Below are 21,095 nucleotides of genomic sequence, written 5' to 3'. Positions count from 1 at the left end.
ATATTTAGTTACAAAAAAAAAAAAAATCTTAGTGAAGCGTAAAGTAACTCGTAGTGTTTTAGTGTGACGGTATGAAGCTAATGCTAAAGTTTCTACGGTTGTTTTTAAATCAACGCTCATTTATAACGTTAACTCAAACTCACTGTGTCTGTTGGTCAGATAAAGACACTTTGCTGGAGGACGACTCCTTTTTCTTCCCTTGTGTCTTGGACATTGAATTTGGTTGGAAAAAAAAACTTAAAGCCAACAAAGAAAAAACTCAAGCAGTATGTATTAGTTTAGCATCGTCTCTCTCCTCGGGAGTTTACTTGTTGCCACGCAACCGAGCTGGTAACGTGGGCGGGGTCAGGCGCTGTAGCGTCACGTGTTATAAAGAGGGAATAGATGTTCCCAGAAACTCATTAACTTCTGATACAACACTACTTATTACACATAGTCTCGTTGCTTTCATTTACTATTAACCGATAGCAAATGGTTTAGATTTCAGCATTCTTTTTTTATTGCCTTACTGGTACGTAGCGCGATGTGGAGAGGAGCAGACTGTTAACTGCTTGTCCGAGTCTCACGTGAGGCCTATTTTCATACACACACTTGCACATTAACACAAACAGCAACAACGACATTCATTCGTGCTTTAAGCTAGGACACAGTTTTAAAGATCTCACATACACAGAGCATGCCAGTTTTTTTCCCCATTTTTAAAAGTTAATGTGGCTATGTTTATGAGCTTTCAAGGACTAAATCCTAATAACCTACACCAGGCATTGCTGTTGTTGCAAAATAGAATTTTGTTAATGACAAAAGTCCCATTTTCACCATGCCAAAAAATAAATAAATACAACAAAAAAAACAAAACAGTGAAATAGAACAATCAGAAACGTAGCTTTTGACAAAGAACTCTAAAATTCTAACGAAGACACAAATCCTTTATTCCATATTCAAGACAAATACTTTGCTTTCAGCATAAGGTGCAGACCAAATGTCATGATCAACAAAACATGCCTATCAACATATACATTCATAAGCTAACTGTAAAGGAGCATAGGCCCGCAATTGGTTAAATAAACAATAACCGGAGAGACAGTGTAATCACAGGTAGACAACAGAAATCTGTTAAAATGTTTATTCTGTTTTGGTCTTGAAGATTTAAAGTATTTTCACATGTAAACATGTTTAAAACGGTCTTTATATTTAATCAACTCTTTAACAGATTACCATTCCAATGTACAAAAGAGTGTAGTCTTCCTCCCAGCTCTGTTGTAACACCACACCAGTTATACAATGCTTGATGCAAAACATTTTAAAAGCACATACTGCCGATTTAAATGATCATACCAGTGTAATTACAACAAAGGTTTGTCAGTGTCTCATATAGTACCATCAGGAGGTTCTTTCCTATTTATCTATTATTTTTTCCTTTCGATGATATATTGTATTATCCATCTGAACTGTAAAATACAGGAAATAAGGAATAAAGATGGAAAATATTAACAGCAATTTCATATATGATAAAAAGTTTGACAATGTTTGACCGATGCCCAACAGTAGTCTAATATGAGAACAGCTGAGGGTAAACATGGCTGCTGTGAAATTAACCTGAAAACACGGTAACCTTCAGAAACACAATAAAATATCTTGTTTAACAGATTACAGTTGGAAGACACTATGGAATGATACTAAAAGAAAATACACTAAAATGACAATCAGAAGGCAACGGATTGTTTTTGAGCTTTCATTTGTCAACTTTGTCATAGGTTTGGACCAATCTAAGCTGTGGTGTAATCCAGAATTTAAGAGGTTGTAAGGATAATAATGGGAAGAGCAGCATAACCTAAAGTCCATATGAAGGAACAAAGACAAAAAGATCCTGAAACAGCACAATAAGTGCAATGAAAAAAAAAAAAGAAGGGCAATATCACAAACAATGGTGGGTAATGAGGAGCTTGGATGTTTAGGCCAAATGGGCATCAGTGCAGAGAGAAGTTCCTGGCGCTTCAAGACCCCTCCCCCCAAAGAAAAAAAAAAAAAAAAAAAAATCTTATTCCTCTTCGAGGGTACAACAGAAAGCCAAAGCCACAGGCTGGGTGAACTCACAGGACCCTGCCAAAGGGTGGCGGATGGCTAATGTGAGTGGATTGAGTGTTAGCAGCAGCCTGGTTTGCTCTCAGCAGCCACAGTCTCCTGGTCCAGTTTGATCCGGTCTCCATTGCTCTCCTCATACGGCAAACCTTTGTCGTTAGCCAAAATATTCTCTACCAGGAAACGTGCTGCCTCGTCCACGTTGATGTTGTCCTATTGAAAAAAAACAACAACACAAAACCGTTATGTCAGAGGGGTGATGAGAAGCGTATTAAAAGCAGCTGAGAGCTCCAGTGCTTCTTTGGAAGTCCACTTTGTACACTCCAGATAATCAAAGATGTCTGTGGCCAGCCAAGACAGCTTTTTGCAATGCAGCCAAAAGTTGCATTACATCAGACTGAAGAGAAACCAAAAATGTTGCTTTCCACTGAATAAAGTTGTTGAAGCTTTTGTACCTCTGTGCATGTTCCAGCTACATGTACTGCCCCTGTAGGACCCAATGAGATGGGTATACGATTGATGCAAAAAGTCTCCATGACTGAAATTGAAAATGACAGACACTTCATTTTCATGGTCATTGATGCTTATATATAGCAAACTGGTTTATAAAGCAGGACATGCTTTGGAGCAGAACCACGTCTTTTAATTTTGTGTCTTCAGCCTGTTCAAGCCCTTGTTCATCAGATCCATTTTTAAAAAGCAACGATGGTAACCGGAAAAATTCCAAACTCAAGACTTAAAAATGGTTGTCCGCAACCCAAAAGGGGCTTCACCGAGGCTCAATCCATCCTATAAGGTAAGAATGAATTCTGGGGGGGAATCTACAGAATAGGTTCTTTGGAGCAGACCAGAAAACAATCTGCTGGATGAAACCTGAGGTGGCGTGAGTTTTGAGAAACAAGAATGCAAGACAAAGACTGATGCTCTCAAACAGGTGATAACTTCAGTTGTTTTTGGGAGCTTGCAACTGAAGTCAGAGCTGTTGAAACATTTTCACGTTTTGCCCATCTCATGTCTGGCCTGTGTTACTGCAGTCCAAAGGCAAAATGTGCAGGGGCTGGACAGAAAAACAGGAAACAGGAGACACAGCAGGAATTCCAGCGGTGCAGAAATCTTTTATGCATTTAAGTTATGTAACAATAAAAAGGTATTTTATTTTTTTTTCCCAATAAAAAGGATTTTATTTTGGCACCAGTGGTCAAAAGGTTTGACATGAAATCAGGGAAGAGAGTGGGAATGACTTGCAGCAAAGGGCCCGAGCCGGCAGCCTCTGCACATGGGATGACTGCTCAACCAGTTGAGCTATCCACCGCCCTCAGTTCCTGACATTTTTAACTAATCAGTGAATTAGTATATGTCAAAAAGTCTGTGACAGAGACTGAAGAGCATCAATACGAATTCCATCTTAGCTGAAGCCTATCCCAGCCGTCACTGGGCGAGAGGTGGTGTGCACCCTGGACTGTTCGCCCGACCATCACAGAGCAAACAGAGACAAAATAAGCAAGAATTTAGAGACACTGTGAGCTGTGAAAGAAATATGCTGCCGGTGGAACTAAAATTGTGTATTATGTTAGAAAGTAGTAATTATTAATCTAGTTAGAAGTAATGTATTGCACTCCATAAATTACGGAAGTCGCCCTTGTATTCAAAGTATTTTTCCTGATTACATGCTGATGCATTTGAATACTTGAGTGATTATGAGTCTCGTCTGGCCCATTATTCAGGAGGGTGTGAAGTAATCACAGCCAGAGTACCTTTACTGTTAATAACTACATCTTAACACAGGCTGATTAGGGGGGGGGGAATGGCTACGTGTCATGTCTCACCACCACACTGATGCTGTACTACGGCTGTGCATTACTCCCCTTTATGGTGTCAAAAACACAATTTTCCTTGTAGCTCAAAACAGAATGTTTGCTGCTCCTTAAGAGAAGTCCCAGCAGTGGCTGTTGTGGGTTAAATTCCACACTAGCGTGACAGGCACACATAGCAGCACTTTATTGCACTCACAGAGAGGAAATTGCTCTGCACTCATCACACACTCACCCACACACACTTCACATGACACAGCTCCAGGACCCAGGAGCTCCAGGACTCCAGGAGTTTTTCAGAATTAGATAATCAAGTCAACTCATTCCAAACAAATAAAAGCATTCTCTAAATTGGACAAAGTAACAGTAGACGGTTATGGGGTAAAATATACGCATGCGTGAAAAAAGAAGAAAAAGACAACTGTGACGAGGAAAGTAGGTGATGAAAATATGGGTGGGGACTTTCCCCGTAATCTTACAATTAAGAACATAAAAATCTAACATGCTGATGTTCAAAACACATATGGTAATTATAGTTTTCCAATAATTCAACACATATGGGACATGCAGCCTTTGATGCTCTTACATAGTTACCTGCTGATGCTTTACAATATCAGCATTGGACAATCAGACTTTGGGCTATGTTCTGCTGGAAAACCTTGGCTCCTGACATCTTATTTCAGACAGAGACCAACTTAACACTGCTGCAATCTTTCAACAGTTCAGAAACCGTTCGAGGAGCACCAGTTTGAGGCGCTGACTTGGCCTTCAAATTCTCCAGATCTGAGTTCAAACAAGCATCTGTGAAATGTTCTGGACTAACAAAGCTGATCCACAGAAGCATCACCTCACAATTTACTGGACTCAAAAGGATCTGGTACTGACGGCTTGGTGACAAACACCACAGCACGTCTCACAGGGGCACTGGGGCTGATGCCTTGAGCTGTGGAGAAGTTTTGGTGAAAAAGAGGGGAACCTTTACAACTTTTTAAAATGTTGGTATCGTTAACAGATTCAATAATTCTTCTTCTCAGTAGTGTACTCCCCAACAGCAAAACCAAGATTAGTTTTTGAAGTGATTCATCAATTTGTTGATTTTGTTTATCTCATTTACATAAGCATCTATCCATCCATCCATTTTCCTCTGCTTATCCGAGGTCAGGTTACTGGGGCAACAGGTTCAGATTTTACTTTCCCCAGCAACCTTCTCCAGCTCCTATCCCAGAGCCTTCCCAGGTACTGCGTGCTCTGGGTCTGCCCTGGGGCTTTGATTCCAGTTGGATGTGCTCAAAAACTTCCAAAGGAATGTCACCAGGAGGCATCTTAATCAGATGCCCGAACCACGTCAGCTAACTCCTTTTGATGCAAAGGAGCGGAGGCTGTACTCAGAGTCTCCTCCAGAAGCTTGAGCTTCTCACCTCACCTTCCGGCTCAGCTCCCTCTTCCTCTGCTCATCGCTGGGTCTTACTTGCTATTACTTTTGAACAAGATCCCATCGGCCTTGCGTAAGAATTTAGACCTTCAATGTTGTACTAGGTTGAAGTAACTTTGGTAGCAAACCTTTGTGGTCCAATCTTTGTTTTATCAGATCAGAGTGTTTCGCTTCCCATCATCTGAGAGTTAATTGTCTTTCAGCAAATTCCCAGCTGATAGTCATGTGCCTTACTGCCTGGAATGACTTTAGTCTGTCCACTCTGTCAAAGAGGCCTGATTGGTGGAGTGTTGCACTGATGGTTGCCCTTCAGTCAGGTTATTTCAAATCCACAAACCAACTCTGGCTCTCATTCTCAGCTACTATTGATTTGTTGATAACCTGACTGACCTTGGCCCTCATTCCAGACTACTAGGTTTTTCTGGCTAGCTAGATCTAGGAAGCCTGGCGGTGATTCCATTCCTCCTGGTATTTTAAAATGATGGCAGCTACAGTAAAAATTATAATAACCAAAATGTATTTAACCTGGAGAAAAAGTTTTCATCAGCACTATGATTAGAATTTAATTTGGCGTTTAAATATACAAACAAAATATGTACAGTTTTTTTCATCAATAACTAACCAAAACAGCACAGTTTACTCTTGATTTACTGCACCGTCATTTACTTTTACTTGAGCCAACTAAATCTAAAATAGTAAAGGCTTCCTTACTTTGATTTATGGACCTAATATAGGCAAAATCGATCTCTAAAGTCAAACTTTGTGGAAGTGAGAGGCAGCGTAAACGCACTGAAACAGTAACGCCAAACTTGTGACACCATGAACCAACATCAAGCAGCGTCATGTGATACCACACCAATCCAGCTGTCAAACAGATACTTCACACAAGGTTGTCCATGCGTGACATAAACACCAAACACCAGCTGTAGCATTTCTAAAGATTTCAGGACTAATTCAGCATATTTGATAATGTTTAGCAAACAGACTCAACACTGGAGCTCCCACTCCAGCTTTTTTCTCATAGTGGCTTTTAATGAAGTCCAAGCCTCCACGCTTAACACCAACTTTTTGATCACACATTAAATGCTGCGAAGTTGTCTGACAAAACCATGACAACATCTGTTTCACAATAACCAGGGTTGGATTGCACCATGCAGAAGGGGGCTGGGCTTCCCTGCCGGAAAACTTCAGAGTATTTTCTCGTCGGCAAGGGGAAGTGAATAAGCCATTCAGTAAAACGGCAACATGTCAAAAGACTCCTTTTATTCTCAGTAGGCCAAATGGGCATTTGAAAAGCTCTTACCACAACTGATTTGTTGCAAACACAAGTCTCATTCATGTGTAAAATAAGACTGGAGTCCAGCACTAATCACGTCTGAGGATGACACAAATTAAACTAAACATCTTAGCTTCATGATATAAAAAAATATAACAACATTAGTGACTAAAATTGGTGATTTCACATTGATGTAGTCTTGTTTAAAAAAATACATATAAATGTATTAGTCATAAAATAGAGGGAAAAATGGAATGAGAATGAAGTACAAACAAATATAAGCTTTATACTTAAATCTTCCTTTGATTTTTTTGCATAATTATTTACTTTTTGGGCCACTTTTCCATGTAAAAGTCCTTCAGTTACATGTTATGAAAGGCTTTTCTTATATTCCCTGTTAATTTCAAGTCATTTCCCTAAATATAAATAGTTAAAATGAGATGTTGCATACTTTCATTGATCTGACAGTACTTAAATCAATGACTGTAAGTCTCCCACACCTTGAAGCAGCAAAGCAACCCCAAAACCACAATATTTCACCCCCTGCTTCAGAGCTGATACAAGGTCCTCCTCCATATGTTCATTGGCAAACTGTTATACTCTTATTTTGGGAGCCATGGCTTTCTCCTGGCATGCCTCCCATACAGGTCAAATTTATTCAATGATTGTCCCAAAGCAGCCACACACATTTTGACACCATCAGCTTTAGAGTTACCTGCAGACCCAGAGCTGGAATATAGTCCTTTTTGGTTACAACCAATTTGCCAACGAGGGTAGTTCTGGATAAAATGGCGTGAATTAACAGACACTCTTTCAAAGAGAATGAGTTGCTTTCTTGTCCAACATCATGTTAAAAGCTAATACTTTACATAGAATGTACAATTTTGTACAACGTGTGTGTTTAAGTGCCCAATCCTCACCTTGGCTGAAGTTTCAAACCAGCCCAGGAAGCCAGTTTCTTTGCAGAAATTGTCCATGAGCACCGTGTTGTTCGAGCTCTCTTTCTTCTGGTCACATTTATTGGCAAGCAGCACTGAAGGGATGGGGTTGCCATTAGCCAGCTTCACCTTACTGTCCAGGTCATGCTTCCACTTCGACACAGCTTCAAACGTGGCGCCTCGCGTCACATCGAACACAACAAATGCCCCGACAGCTTCTTTGTAGTACACCCGCGTCATGTTCCCAAATCGCTCCTGGCCTGGAGGGATGAAAAAGGAATTTAATGGACGACGTCACCATGCAGCTAAAAGCTAGATGAGAGATACAGGTCACGGTTTGCGTAAGGTTTTTAATCATGTGGCTGTACTGAATCCAGCTGAAGCAGACGGGCTTACATATTTGAACCAGACAGTGTCTTATGACTAAAACTAAACGTTTAAACATTAGGCTTTGAAGTCGCATTCCTTTCTCCATTCTTTGCCACAAGTCAATGAGAACTGCACAATGATTCTACAGAAAATAAAGAAAAAAAAATTTACCCTTCATTTGCCACAGGCCTAATCTGTACAAAATGAGTGGTAGAAGTAATCTGTCACTATAATAAGACCCTTCTCTGCAGCAGCTCTGTGAAAATGTGAGCCGTTTCATAAAAAGCCAATCAAAGGGAATTACAGATGCTATATGGTGTGTCACAATCAGTTTGGTAGGATCTGCTCCGGAACACAAGTGGCTCACTTTATGATTAACCGTCATACTTTCCTCAGTTACATAGTTTCCCCGAGGCCAAGGCGCCAGTGACAAGAATCCCGGCCTCATTGTTTTAATAAACACCGGTGCACTAAATCAGCCTATTATGAAGAGCATTTTAATAGGATTTTCTTAAGAAACCACCAGAAAATGGGAGATGATTTAAGTAAATATCATTCGATGACAAGGAGCAGAACTACGGTAATTCTTCTTCATTGGGACTTCCCATGCTTAATCTGGCAAATTTAAAGTGGAACTTTAATGAGGAAATACACTTTAGAGGTGAGAAAACAATTTCAGGAACAGCACTTTGCCCACATTTAATTTCACTGTAGGTGTTCAGTGAGGCGTACAGAGCAAGTAACTGAACTGAGGAGTTCAGGGGGGGAACTGAATCTGTGATCAGCAGCTAATGTTGAGCTCTTTTAAAACAAAGGCCACACTTGACTGACATCACATTTTCAAGCATTCTCATCTCATCCAAACCAGCTTTGACACCTACCTCAGACCACTTAACTGACTTCTTCAGCAAATGTTTTAGTCTTGAGTGGTGGGGCACCCAAGTTTTACCCCTTGGAATTATTCTCAGCTTTTGGGGTTTTTTGAAAGAATGAAAACATATCCCTTATTTAAAGGACTTGGCTGATGATGAGCCATAGTTCTACTGTCAGAACAGCTTCAAATCAAGCAAAGATCTTAGTGTGTGTCTCTCAGTGACTTCGAACTGCGCTCTGTTTTTTTTTTTTAGCCGCATATAGGCTTTTCCACTGAAGATAGAAATCTCTGACATCAGATCAACAGTGAATATTTTCAGTTTTAAAGTTTAGAACTGCGGTGGGTCTCCTGTTTTTCAGTTTTTTTAAGGATGGAATTCTGCAGCCCATGTTCATTGCGATGAGGAAACGTTTCAGAATTTGGATGGTTGAGGGAACAGATCATTGCTGGTTTGGATCTCTTCACAGGACTGGTTGCATTAATCAGAAATTAAAGCAGAACAGAATCCTTTTAAATGCTCTATGCATGCCTTGCATGGACACTACAGGCAGCTGGCCCTCCTCCACGGTTGCACTGTACAACTAAATAACAGGCAAAAAAAATAAAGTCACATTAACGAGCTTCCACTAAAGCCAGGAAAGCTGTGTGTGGCTTTGGGCTGTTTCAGATAAAAGATGACCACGGAGATATATTTGTTTGTGGTCCTGCATTGAGGGGTTAGAAGTTGAGGCCCAATGTAACAACAAATGTTACAGTGTCATCTGGCAGTGTGGAGGCTTTTCACATAAAAATCGTGTCTCCAGCAAAAACAATCTTGCGTGAGCTTCCAAACACGTTTCCTGTTTTAAAAGGTGCTGTGTGCCAATACGAGTACAAAGACTCAGGGTCCACAACAAAAGGTGCATTCACAGTATATCCACACAAGAGCATAGCGAAAGAGTTCTGTTAATAAACATAGAGAAAGCTGAAATATAATGTAGATATATTTCAGCGCTCCGATTAGAGCCCTCGCCTAAAACAGCACCCTGCTGATCTTAAGACAGCAGATTACAGTCCTGTGTTTTGATTTGCAGCATGGCAACACATTTCTTATGCATTTCTTGCCTTTACTTCTGCCACACAGCAGTGATTAGATTAAGTCCATGCAATTACAGCAGGCTTCCAATGACTTGAGGTAGCATGTGATGGATTTAGCGCATATTCATGCTACACTGCTCCAATTTAAGAAAGCCTAACAGGACAAGTGTAATTGTACAGTGTATTAGGCAGCCAACAGCTTTTACTACAGCTCTGACGCAAAATGAACAAAGATAAAGATTGAGGAAGTGCATACTTTCACATTATCGCAGGCGCTTACCCAACCACACAAGGAACTGGAGTGGCGTGGCGCAGTGCGGGTGTGAGCCAGAGAGTGAATACACGGTGGGGCCCACAGGCCTGCCGCTAATTGCTCATAATTGAGAGTCTAATTTTAGCTGATATAACCCCAGGTGAATTCACCAGAGACACGACACAGTGGGATAAAGAGCCGATGGACTGAAATAAGGCTTTAATTTCCAGGCCTTTTACAGCTCATACGCCCTGAAGACTGCAGGCCAGGGCAGAATATATACAGAGATAAGGACCTCATCGCTTTCAAGTCACTTCTCCTTCAGCGACTCTCCAAGTCGAGCTCAATAATTCTGCGAGAATAGAGAGCCCCCCCCCCCAGATATTTTCAGCACCGTTAGTTGAGAGGGGAAAATCTGCTAAAGAATGTACGTTTGGGGTTTTTTCCCCAGTAAAATGAAAGAAGTAGTAATGTGAGCAATCAGCACAGCAAGAAGGGCAAAGACTTCCAGAGTCAAAGATTGTCCTGAGCAAACGGTTTTGTCTAAAATGTATCCCACTGTGTGTTGAGTGCACTGCAGTCAGTGTCACTAATTTCTTATCATGCTCCCCTCCCCATTCCCGTTTTTAAAAAAAAAGACACCAATTTATGCAAGAACAGGCCTTGTGGTTCATTTATTCTGGGAGCTTTCATGAATACAGAAGAGGACATCAGAGGACTTCATAATCAACTTCTGACTATCGGAGACATACACACCTTACTGCCAGTTGGATAAGTCAGAAAGAATTTAAATAAATAGATAGAAAATAATGAAAACGCATACTCCTATGTCACTTCTCATGGGACAGAATTAGCTGGACAAAAAAAAAAAAAAAAAAAACGTAATGACTGATAATCATACACCTATACCTGACAGTCGCATAGGTTAATGAGGCACTGTGGTTTACCTTACATTTATTCATAAGCAGTGAACGATGGGGAATCCCATGATAACAGACCTTTAGTAGCGTCACAGTCATATTTAAATTCTTAGAATCATTTTGCCGAAATAATTTCCGAAAAACGGCGCATCTGATCCGCTACCCAAGTTGGCAGAATGAGTGCTTATAACTGACCGATTGTTTGGCGTAAACTTTAGAGCTTTGTGTTAATATTGATTTCCTTTTCTTACTGTCAAACAAATCTGGAGGTTTAAAAAGAAAAAGAAAAACAAACTGGACCCAGTAAATCTTTGGAAAGCTTGCAGTCAATCAACTTATTGTTCAGCTCTACTTCCCTTTTTGTACATATATGCTGTTAGAATGACCTGCCAAACATGAAGTGCTTTAGTTTGATTTGTCAGTTCTTTGTTTTATTTTTAAAAGTTCTGTCGACCATGTTAAGTCAAGTCTTCACATCTTGCCCCCGTGTTGTTTTAATCAGGCAAAAAGCTGGCTTTAAAGCAGCAGGGCAGCTCAAAAGTCAGACTTTTAAGGGAAACTCAGCTCTATTGATGTTGCAATCCCTGCCACTCACAGAATGGCAAATACACTTGGCTGGCAAATACTTTAATGGTATTCATCATTTCCGTTTGTTTTTTTTTCCTTCCTTGTTTTATCGCTTTTATAACCAGCAGTATGCCGTTACCATCCCGCAAAAGAAAAGTGCACACAAAGAAGGTTTGTTTTATCTACATAAGAGACAAATAAAAGAAGACCGAAAGCATTAATGAGTGTCATATGCTGCTAACCCAATCAGCAGGAAACACAGGCATGGGCTGAGCTGCATTAACAATTGGGTATTTACTCAGCGAATGCCAGTGAGGAGCATGAGACTGCAGGAAAAGAACAAAGACGTGTGTTGCTGCGTCAAACGCATGACACGAGGCAACTATGTGCGAACTAAAGAGACGTATACGTCTGAATCCAGCCATAAAGACGGAATTTCAAGGGCTTTAAAAAGAGGGGATATTTCAGTTCAGTTTACCCAGCTTATAAATACTGGTGCATGACCACAATGAGGCACCCCGGTAACGAAGATTTCAGTCACTTGCAGAACTACTTGATGAAACTGTTTAGTTGCAGCCACTGTATCATCTCTGTTTGCTGTGTGGGAGAAACAGAAAAAGCAAAGTCTCTTCATTATCCACAGACCTAGCAACCCCAGTCTCCTCTATGGTCGTAGATACTCCTGTGGGTGGGTTACCATAGAAACTGTCCAAGCTAGACATTACAGCAGCAACAGCAGCAGTCTCCATCTGTTAGGAGGCAACAGGCTGTGACCCCCACCCCACCCCACCCACCACATCCCTCCCCCACCCACCAACACAAAAATGAAGACAATGCATGGCCCTGTCTTCAAGATGGTGTTCAGCAAAACTTCCCAAGGAGAGACTGAAGAACACATGACTGGCACGTTCAAATTCCTCCAAGCAGCATGTGAGAAGTGACAGATTACTTTAGCACTGAACACACTCTGAATCGAGGGAAAATCCCTGACCTCAGAGTGGTATTAAACTCATTTTCCGTCACCCCCCAAGTCAAAGGTCGGTGGTGGCCGCTCAACATTAAGCGCTGGCACAACGGTGGAGGAACGAGATTCCAAAATGACAACAGTATCAGAGTTAAACAATCCAAAACAAGCATGGAGTCGTTTCTTCACCTCCATTTGTACAGGTGGAAAGACCGCAGCAATGCTCTATCAACATGGATAATTCAATGACTGATCGTTGAATTATTTAATTCAACCTATATGGAAACAACTAGTTTTGGCATTGGGTTTATGCTGCCAACACTATTTTCTTCACAGCCTGTTTTTCTTCACATGGCTCCTTCCACTCAGCGGATAACATTAGTGGGTTCCTGCAGCAGGTTGAGCTCTCTAACGGTTGCTGTATTTTTTAAGTCAAATTTAGATTTTGTACTTTTCTGAATGAAAAACATCTGCAGTTCTGAGCTGTGACTCATAAACCAATGAATGACAAAGGCCGACCACGTGAGGGGCTTGAGTTGGGAGGCTTCAGTCACTCAGCTGTGCACAAGAAGTCATGCAGAGCAAACACAAGAAAGATAACTGCAACCTCAAGGCTGAGAGCGAGGGCAAAAGCCCGAGTCCGATCAGCGAGAAAAGGAGCAGAAGGAACAGTGAAAGGACAAACTGTGTGACAGGAAACAGTAAGACGTAAAAGCAATAGATTTTACAATTCCACGAGATTAATGGTTCATGGCCACATTATTCCACAAATCTTCTTTTAATATACATTGACAACAAGTTTTGTTTGCCCATAGAAACAAATGAGATTCCAAATTCTTCAAATTGTCAGCTTGAAATTGCCTCAATGCCAAATCTATCATACAGTGGCATAAAAAAAAAACTAATAACAAATGCAGTGATTTGGTATCACTCTCTGGCTCCCAAGTAGAGCACAAACAATTAGATGTAAATCAATTAGTCAACCGCCAAAAAGAAAAAAAAGAAAAAATGTATCCGTGACCGTTTTAAAAATATTCTAACTGGATGTAAATGCTACATTAGCCCCTTACTGCAGGGAATATATTGGGTTTCCTTCTTCTGTTTGCAGGCAAATTTTCAGACAAAATAACCAACTGCTGAGTACAAAAAAAAAAAAAAAAAAAGAAGAAGAAAAAATGAACATCTTGCTATCGCTTTTTTTTCCCCCTCCAAGGGACGATCTGAAATGAAAATATTGGAAAAAAATAAAGATCTACTTCATAAGTTTTTTTTCAATGTTTCTCGCATTTCCTCTTTCAACATTTTTAAAACACAGCTTGCATTTATCTCACGAGCTCTTGGGTCTATGATCACAGCTGGCTTAGAAAACCACAGAGACATTGGAACTGTGTTGGAAAACCGCAGCTTTCAGACACCGAGATGTTTATCAAGTCAGCGTTCCAGTTCAGATTAAAAATTGCTTCTCTAATGAGAGCCGCCAGTGTGAAGGAAATCCCGTCATACATCCTCCCAATATGGCTGAGGAGCTGATCTCTTTCCTGTAAGACTTAGATGCCCGATGAGGTGTAGCTGCAATGGTCAACTATGGCAATGCTGTCTCTCCACTGAAGAGGCTAATGCACAATCCATGTACCAAACGAATCCGTGGTCGACAACGTCTTTATAGCCGAATGCATTCCTGCGTGGTGTGAACGATATGCCCAAGAAAAAGATTAAACAACCAGCAACTAGATCAAACATCGAAAGACCCTGCCTTGAAGACCTAAAGCCAAATGTACTATGGCATGCTAAGCACCCTTACCAGACAACAGAAACAGGCCAAAGTTTTCCAAGATCTTGGTCTTTGACAAGACAATGATCTTAGGAACAGATTTAAAGAGGTTAATAGCGACAGAGCTGTTAATGTAGACACTTTGATAACAGTAATCCAGAATGCAAAGCGGTGTAAATGTCTTTGCCCTGAAGGCCAGCAAAGACCTCAGGGTGGTGTTTAAGGCAACCAGCTCACAAGGAGCAAATAATGACACCGAAATAAATATGCAATATTATGCGTACTGCCATGAAATACGAGTTTGTATCCTTCCTAAATACACCGGTAAAGTACAGTGTGGCGACCTGCCCTCTGCACAGGACACTTTCATGGTAAGATCAAAGGGTCAAGTCAGATAAGGTGACGAGAAGGCTGGCAGTACACACGCCAATGCCTCAGGGATCAGGAAGGGTCATAAAATAGAAAACTTGTTGCCGAATCCAAAGAGTTCTTCAAGGGTGACCTGAGCCGTTTTGATCCTGAAAGATGCAGGCTTCCTTTACTCTTCGCCATGGTGATAATCATCCTGTCCACATGCTTAGAAAACTCCACGAGAGTAGCAATTCTGGGTGAAAAGGGGAGGGAAACCAAAAAGCTTCCCACTGACTTCCTCCATCTTCCACAAGCCTCTGATTACTATCATTCCCACACAGACTGTAATCACGACTAAGGTTGGTAAAAGACTACGTAACTTTGAGATTGTTCTTAGAGTTGCCAAGATGATAATCCTTCCCTTTTTTTTCAGCATGATCAAAGGGCTTAAAGGCCACTCATTAATGGCCTTAATGACTTGGCAAACATACCTAGAGCTTTCACTCTTACACCCACATTATGTTACTTATTTTATCCTCAGAGTGCCCGAGGGCACGAGCTTTTGCGTAGGTGTGAATAAATTAGATCAGCATCTGTGTCATCTCATGTTAAATGCTCTGGTCCGAGCACATGCCAGCAGACAATACTCTCTTCCCCCAATATGGGCTAGTGCTCCCTTGTATCGATGAATGATTTCAGGCTATCCGGAAGTTGTGCGTGTCTGTGTTTTATTTACCCTCACAGATCAACTGATCAAGTGTTGTCTGGCGGTGACAGGCAGACGGCCCTCCCTGGCACTAAGTCACAGATGCCCCTGCACACTGAGCTTGCTGCCAGGGCCTGAGTGACAGCCAATCAGTCTTTGACAGACGCACAAGTTGTTGTGACGACCTCCCCAACACCCAAATGTTCAAACACCCATTTCTGTCACTGCTGTGAGCAACGGAATAAATATAAAAACAGCAGTCTTCCAACCATCTGTCCTGATCTGTCTCAGCATATGAGGTTTGGCTGATTGAGGGAGAGGATAGAATAGAACATATCTGTGGGGCAGGACATGTTTTCCTTTCCAGAGCATAGCAAAATAAATAAAGAGAAGAAGTCTGAGATTTTATAAACTGTCTGAAAACAATACTTTTTTTTCCCTCCCAAAGTGTGATGCTGTGGTTCTGCCAGTGAAGCTCTGCAAGTAGTTGGCGAAAAGAAAGTCTGTAGACCAGAAACTCTCCATGGGATGCATCACACTTCCTAAAATCTGAAGTCAGCACAAAGTAGCCGTAACCCAACAGCATTTAACTGTTTAACAGGATAGAGTCGCGTCTCACAGAGCGAGTTTAGGAACTATAACAGCCCCATTTGGCGAAGACGACTTAAACGGAATGTACTAGAAACTCTCTGTATTCTGAGGCACAGCTTAATCACTTGCACGTGGTAAAGCTGCACCATCACAAAGGCTTGAGAAAAGTGTGCTTTTTAAAAAAAAAAAATGCTTCTACAAAGCGCAGTTTATCCATTGATGTCCATCTTTATCTTGTGGCTTAGTCATGGCATTTCAAGGTAATAGCCTTTGGCAGCGACAGAACAGCCAGCATTTTAAACTGAACAATAAATTGTAAAACACAAAGCTCAGTTTTTATTCGAACTAACAAAAAGGTCATAATTCTAGCTCAGGATGTGTACAACCGCCAACTCCTAAAACTAATCAAAGCTACGAGGTTACACAAAAACTACGTCTGTAGACATGCTTTAGAAACACTGTCAGACAGACCCGTGCTAACAGCTGAGATAACCTTTCAATGGAAATTATGACCAAGTTTGTCTGGTCCTAGGTTCTAAAGACTCTCAGCTTATTTTATGATTGACTTTGCAGCGAGTGTCAGATCAAACACGCTACTTCGATGTGTCTAACTTCTGTTTTAGGATGTTCTGACCAACAACCCCTGATACATTGAGGAAGTAAACAAAAAATGTAAATGTGTTTTATACCATCAAAAGAAATTATGCAATCGTCATTTGTAAAGCACCTCAATTTGAATACTTTTTGCCGTTAATTTCTAAAATGACAACACTTCTAATATAGGTCCTAAACTTTAGATTGAGGTTTGCCACAAAGAGCACAGCAATTAAGGTCATGGACTTGTTACAAAAAGTAAGAGCTACTATTACTCCACCTCCACCTTGTATAACTGCCCAAAAATCTCCAACATGAGCCAGTTTTTTTTTTTAAACCACCCTTCCATGAGGAAATTCCATAGGTTGCAGGAAGTGTTTGTGTTATTCCAATAGTATTTGTTGCTGGTTTGTTCGTGTCCTCAGGATTGTAATCAAGCTGAGAAAGTCCACTTACTGTTTCAGCTATGGACAGATGGCCTCACAGTATCCTCATGCTCCCTTATGCGGAATTCATGGCTTAAATGGTGCCCCACCCCAGAAGCATTAAGTAACCATAACATTTTCCCCACTATGCTTCACGGGTGGCATGAGGAAAGATGCCTTTGGTCTGTAGAAAAAATTATCTACATTAATGTGACCAACAACCGTTTGGATTTTTCTGTCAAAAGCACATTCTTCACAGTACAAAACTACAGTTTCCCACTGAACATGATGGCGGTGGCTTTTTCCGCTGGCAGGCAATTGCGTACAACACATGCAAGAATTAGCTGCGGATTCTGTTAAAAAGACATTCCAAGTTGTTGGAGATTTCTTTTGGATCAGTTTGCATAAAAAATTTTAAGAAAATGTTCTTGTCCTTGGGCAGAATACGTTGGAGCAGCCCCTCCAACACATTTAGATGATTTTTCTAACTGTGGAATTATCCATTTCAAATAATTCTGAGATTCTGTTAATAGCCCCTTCCCAAACAGGCCCATTCTGAACCCCATGAGATCAAATGCTGCCATATTGTCAAGACCCCTTGGACTCACCAAAAACGTCACTGGAATTAGAATCATGAGACCCAAGTTTTTGATCCGTTCTTGACAGTTTTGTTTTTCACTTCTTCATTTCATGTTCCTTCTCAGTCAGTCTCTACTTTTTTCTTTTTTTTGTGCACCCTCTGGTTAAGTTTAGACTTCAAGAGGTACTTTCCTGGGTTTAGATAATACAACTTTCAGGTGGGGTTTAAGAATGAAAGCAACTTGGTTAGGTTTAATAACCAAAGCTACAGGGTTAAGTTTGGGAAAGGCTCCTACAAATTACATGGCTCCATGAAAACTGACGCTAAAGGCTTCCCTCTACATTGATCTGTGACAAGACAACCTAACAAACCAGCAATATGGAACGCCCTGATGACTTGTCAGCCGCCACACCTTTTTGTGAGGAGCTTAAAAGAGCTCTTCAAATCTTGGCAGTATAACGCAAACAGTTCATAGGTCTCTATGTAAAAGGTTTAATAGCTTACACCTTTGAAGGAGGTTTGCGATTTCTAATTCTAATCTAGGATTTGGATTATTAGAACAACAAAATGTCAATATGATGTTTTTTTTTTGTTTTTTTTTTTAACTGTAGGCACTATTTTGGAGACGATCAGATGTTTGCTTACTTGTAATTTGCTGTATTATGAAAAAAATAATACATTAGAATAGCATACCTCAGTGAAAAATCATTTCTTAATACCTATAATGCAAATACACCAAGATTGTATTAGAGAAAAAGGCCTATTTCCCCATGACACACCACATACACATATTTAGAGGCCCTGACACATGATAGCTCTCCACACAACATAAAGATAACCAGCATAAATTAACCCTGTGAGTTACAGCACAGTCACTCGGAGCCTATGTGACCAAAGAACTTCACAGGTCCCAATGTCAGATGGGTTTTTTGGTATTAAAGACCGATCGAACATGAAAAGGCCAGAGGCTCGTGGAACATCCCAGACATCACTCCCTCATACCTGCTGACTGGTCTGTGGTGAGCCTCTGTCAGCTTGGCTTGGCTTGATTGATTGATTCCTCACTCACCTGTCCTTCCAGGCGCATCCCTCTCAGATTGCCCTGTGTGCTGTGTGACATATTTTGTGTGTCTGGAGACGGCAGATGGCTGTGAGTTTGCTCAGGGCTGCCTGTCTCCGTGTGGGAAACGTGCATTCACCCACGCTCCGGCTCCTCAAAGCTGGCTCGCTCGAGCTGCTGGAATGCGCAGGTCGGCTTGCGCGCTGGGGAAAAGTTTTCTTCAGTGGCATTAAATGATTGGAGGCGTATGAGGGAAGGAGGAGACGTTGCAAAAGTGACGGGGGACTTTTGCAGCAACTCTGTCGTTGCGCTGAGTTTATACCCTGGCATAAAGATGAGCAGCGAGGCCCACAAAGCAGCAAATAAAGTAGAAACATTACGAGGAGTTCAGTGGGGCGGCGCTCAGTCAGTAATAACAGCGTGACCTACATTCCATTGACAATTATGAGCTGCTGCGATCATAAACTGGAAAACAGAACGAGCAGACATGATGAACTGGTTTATTCTACAGGAACATACTTAAATCTTCCTATAAATCTCTACACTTCTGATTAAAAGTCAGTGCACGTGCGGCCGTGAAACACCGCAAACCGTTTTAATCACGAAACTCGAGCTCTTGCCCGTGAACCTGAAACTACTTTTCTGTGCCGAACAAAAGCGGAGACTCTCCGGTTTGGAGACCATCTGGTTTACTTCTGCGACGCTGCAAATCAAGCGGGTAAAAGTCTCCTTACCTGCAATATCCCACAGCTGTAACCTGACCAGCGTTTTGCTGTCCCAGTTGATAACTTTAAGTGCAAAGTCGACCCCGATCGTCGCCCTGTAGTGCTGCGAGAAGAGCTGGTGGACATAGCGTTTGATGATGCTGGTTTTGCCGACACCTAATTCCCCGATTACCAGCACTTTGAACAAGTACTCCTTGCACTCAGACACCGAACCCCCGGCCATGCTGAGACTGACAGCTTTCCTGAACACTCAAACTACTTCTGCTTTGTGGCTCATATAGGTGTGCGATGAGGAGGTGAGGGCGGCTGGGCTGGATAGAAAGCTGAGAGAGAGCTATAGACGAAACAATAAAGTGCGTGTTTCCCCCCCTCAGTCTACCACTTTCTAAATCTCGTCTTCCCTCCTCCTCCCGCCGCCACACACAAACCACCTGATAAGTCATAGGACCCGGAAATGTCGGGTAGGCTTGACTATGTGCCCTCCTCCTCCTCCTCCTCCTGCTGCGATTACAGCAAGTTTTCCCCATCAAAACTCAAACAGGTACCCACGCTTTTAAACCCCCCGTCAAATAACCTGTCACAAGACTTGATGAATTATCAGCCAAAGGCACAATGATACACCTCCTTCTGAACCTCAAAAGTAGACTTGTATACACTTCCCTATGACTTCGAGACACTGTGTAAAATGTGGCAAAATTCAATATAAAGCTAATGCAATATTTTTCAAACTCTTAAAACCAGATGTTTGGCTGAAAATAGGCTTAAAAGACAATGTGCCAAACGGTGAAACTGTTTTCTGAAACTATATGCTCATTTTAAAAGGGATGAAAAAACACTTTGGGAATGGGGCAACAAAAGACTGGAAAGCTGGTGTAATTCCTAAAAAAAGAACAGCTTAAATATCTCACATCTGTTAGTAATCGGGATCATCATGATTTGATTAACAGCAAGTCAGCAACATAACAGGGTATAGAAAGATTTCACAGTAAGACTGTAACCTACTGGATTAGAGATAGAGGAGATTGGGAGCAGTTAACCTCTCTGTTAAAGGCTGCCTGGGCAAATAGTTCAACAGCCATCCAAGTTGTTAACGCACAGCTCAAAAACCAACATCTAAGATGGTGTGAGGGCGCACTACAGCATCAGAGTGGGAAACCTCACATGTGAAGGCATCATACAAGCAAAACAGTACGTACAGGTTTTAGGGCAATATACTCCATGGTGCCATTCACATGACACCTTTTTCAGAGAAGACCTGCTTATTTCAGCAACGCAATGCCAACATTCTGCATGAAGCAGTGCGGCTCAGGTGACTTCAAAACTACAGCAAGCGGTCTCTTCAGCAAACACTTAAAAGGGTCTTTTGTTCTTTTTTTAAGTAGGCTGTGTGCGGTACTCATGAGTAGTCAGTGTTTTATCTGCTGTGGACAGCAGTAACAGCGCTTTCAGTTTGGAGCATCAGATCCTGACAGACGAGCTAAAGCTAAATGCTACTCACAATGGGGACACCAGCAGAGTAAAGTTTTCACCATCTAAAAAACTCAAACTTCACAAATCTCATAGTCGTTCCATCAAACACTATGTTGTTGATTTATAAACCGTGTCCCTTTCGCATCAGACACGGGAAAAAAACACGTGTTTTATGGTCCATGTTGCCACATGGTCTCGTTCAGACAGGTTTGCACTGTTTTGGAGCGGACCGTGAACGGTGTTGCTACATGGACAACAAATT

General features: G+C 41.4%; 3 protein-coding genes across 3 annotated transcripts in view; 1 reads left to right on the top strand and 2 right to left on the bottom strand.

Annotated features, from left to right (window-relative positions):
• adgb (androglobin) overlaps positions 1 to 214 on the bottom strand; it is a 33,398-nt gene extending 33,184 nt beyond the window's left edge. Inside the window, exon 1 of the mRNA XM_072362149.1 lies at positions 144 to 214. Coding sequence (XP_072218250.1) covers positions 144 to 214 — 71 coding nt within the window. The remainder of the gene's footprint in view (positions 1 to 143) is intronic.
• The window catches only part of LOC140266677 (F-box only protein 30-like), a 146,611-nt gene that overhangs the window by 79,516 nt on the left and 46,000 nt on the right, over positions 1 to 21,095 (top strand). The window lies entirely within an intron of this gene.
• On the bottom strand, positions 1,110 to 19,789 carry rab32a (RAB32a, member RAS oncogene family). The gene is made up of 3 exons (XM_072362488.1): positions 19,373 to 19,789; positions 7,519 to 7,796; positions 1,110 to 2,292 (listed from the first exon to the last, which is right to left on the bottom strand). The coding sequence occupies exons 1-3, from the start codon at positions 19,584 to 19,586 to the stop codon at positions 2,143 to 2,145; spliced, it is 642 nt and encodes a 213-aa protein (XP_072218589.1). The 5' UTR covers positions 19,587 to 19,789; the 3' UTR covers positions 1,110 to 2,142.

This window comes from Leuresthes tenuis, unplaced genomic scaffold (assembly GCF_036924035.1).
Source record: "Leuresthes tenuis unplaced genomic scaffold, fLeuTen1.0.hap1 SCAF_13, whole genome shotgun sequence".
Lineage (NCBI taxonomy): Eukaryota > Metazoa > Chordata > Actinopteri > Atheriniformes > Atherinopsidae > Leuresthes > Leuresthes tenuis.
This window is presented reverse-complemented; position numbering and strand designations above follow the sequence as displayed.

Bases quoted from the DNA above. Each gene is read 5' to 3' on its own strand.
- rab32a (XM_072362488.1), bottom strand. From the start codon at position 19,586: ATGGCCGGGGGTTCGGTGTCTGAGTGCAAGGAGTACTTGTTCAAAGTG. The intron at 7,797-19,372 runs GTAAGGAGACTT...TCATCCCTCCAG, and splicing joins ACAGCTGTGGGATATTGCAG to GCCAGGAGCGATTTGGGAAC. The intron at 2,293-7,518 runs GTGAGGATTGGG...TTTTTTCAATAG, and splicing joins GGTTTGAAACTTCAGCCAAG to GACAACATCAACGTGGACGA.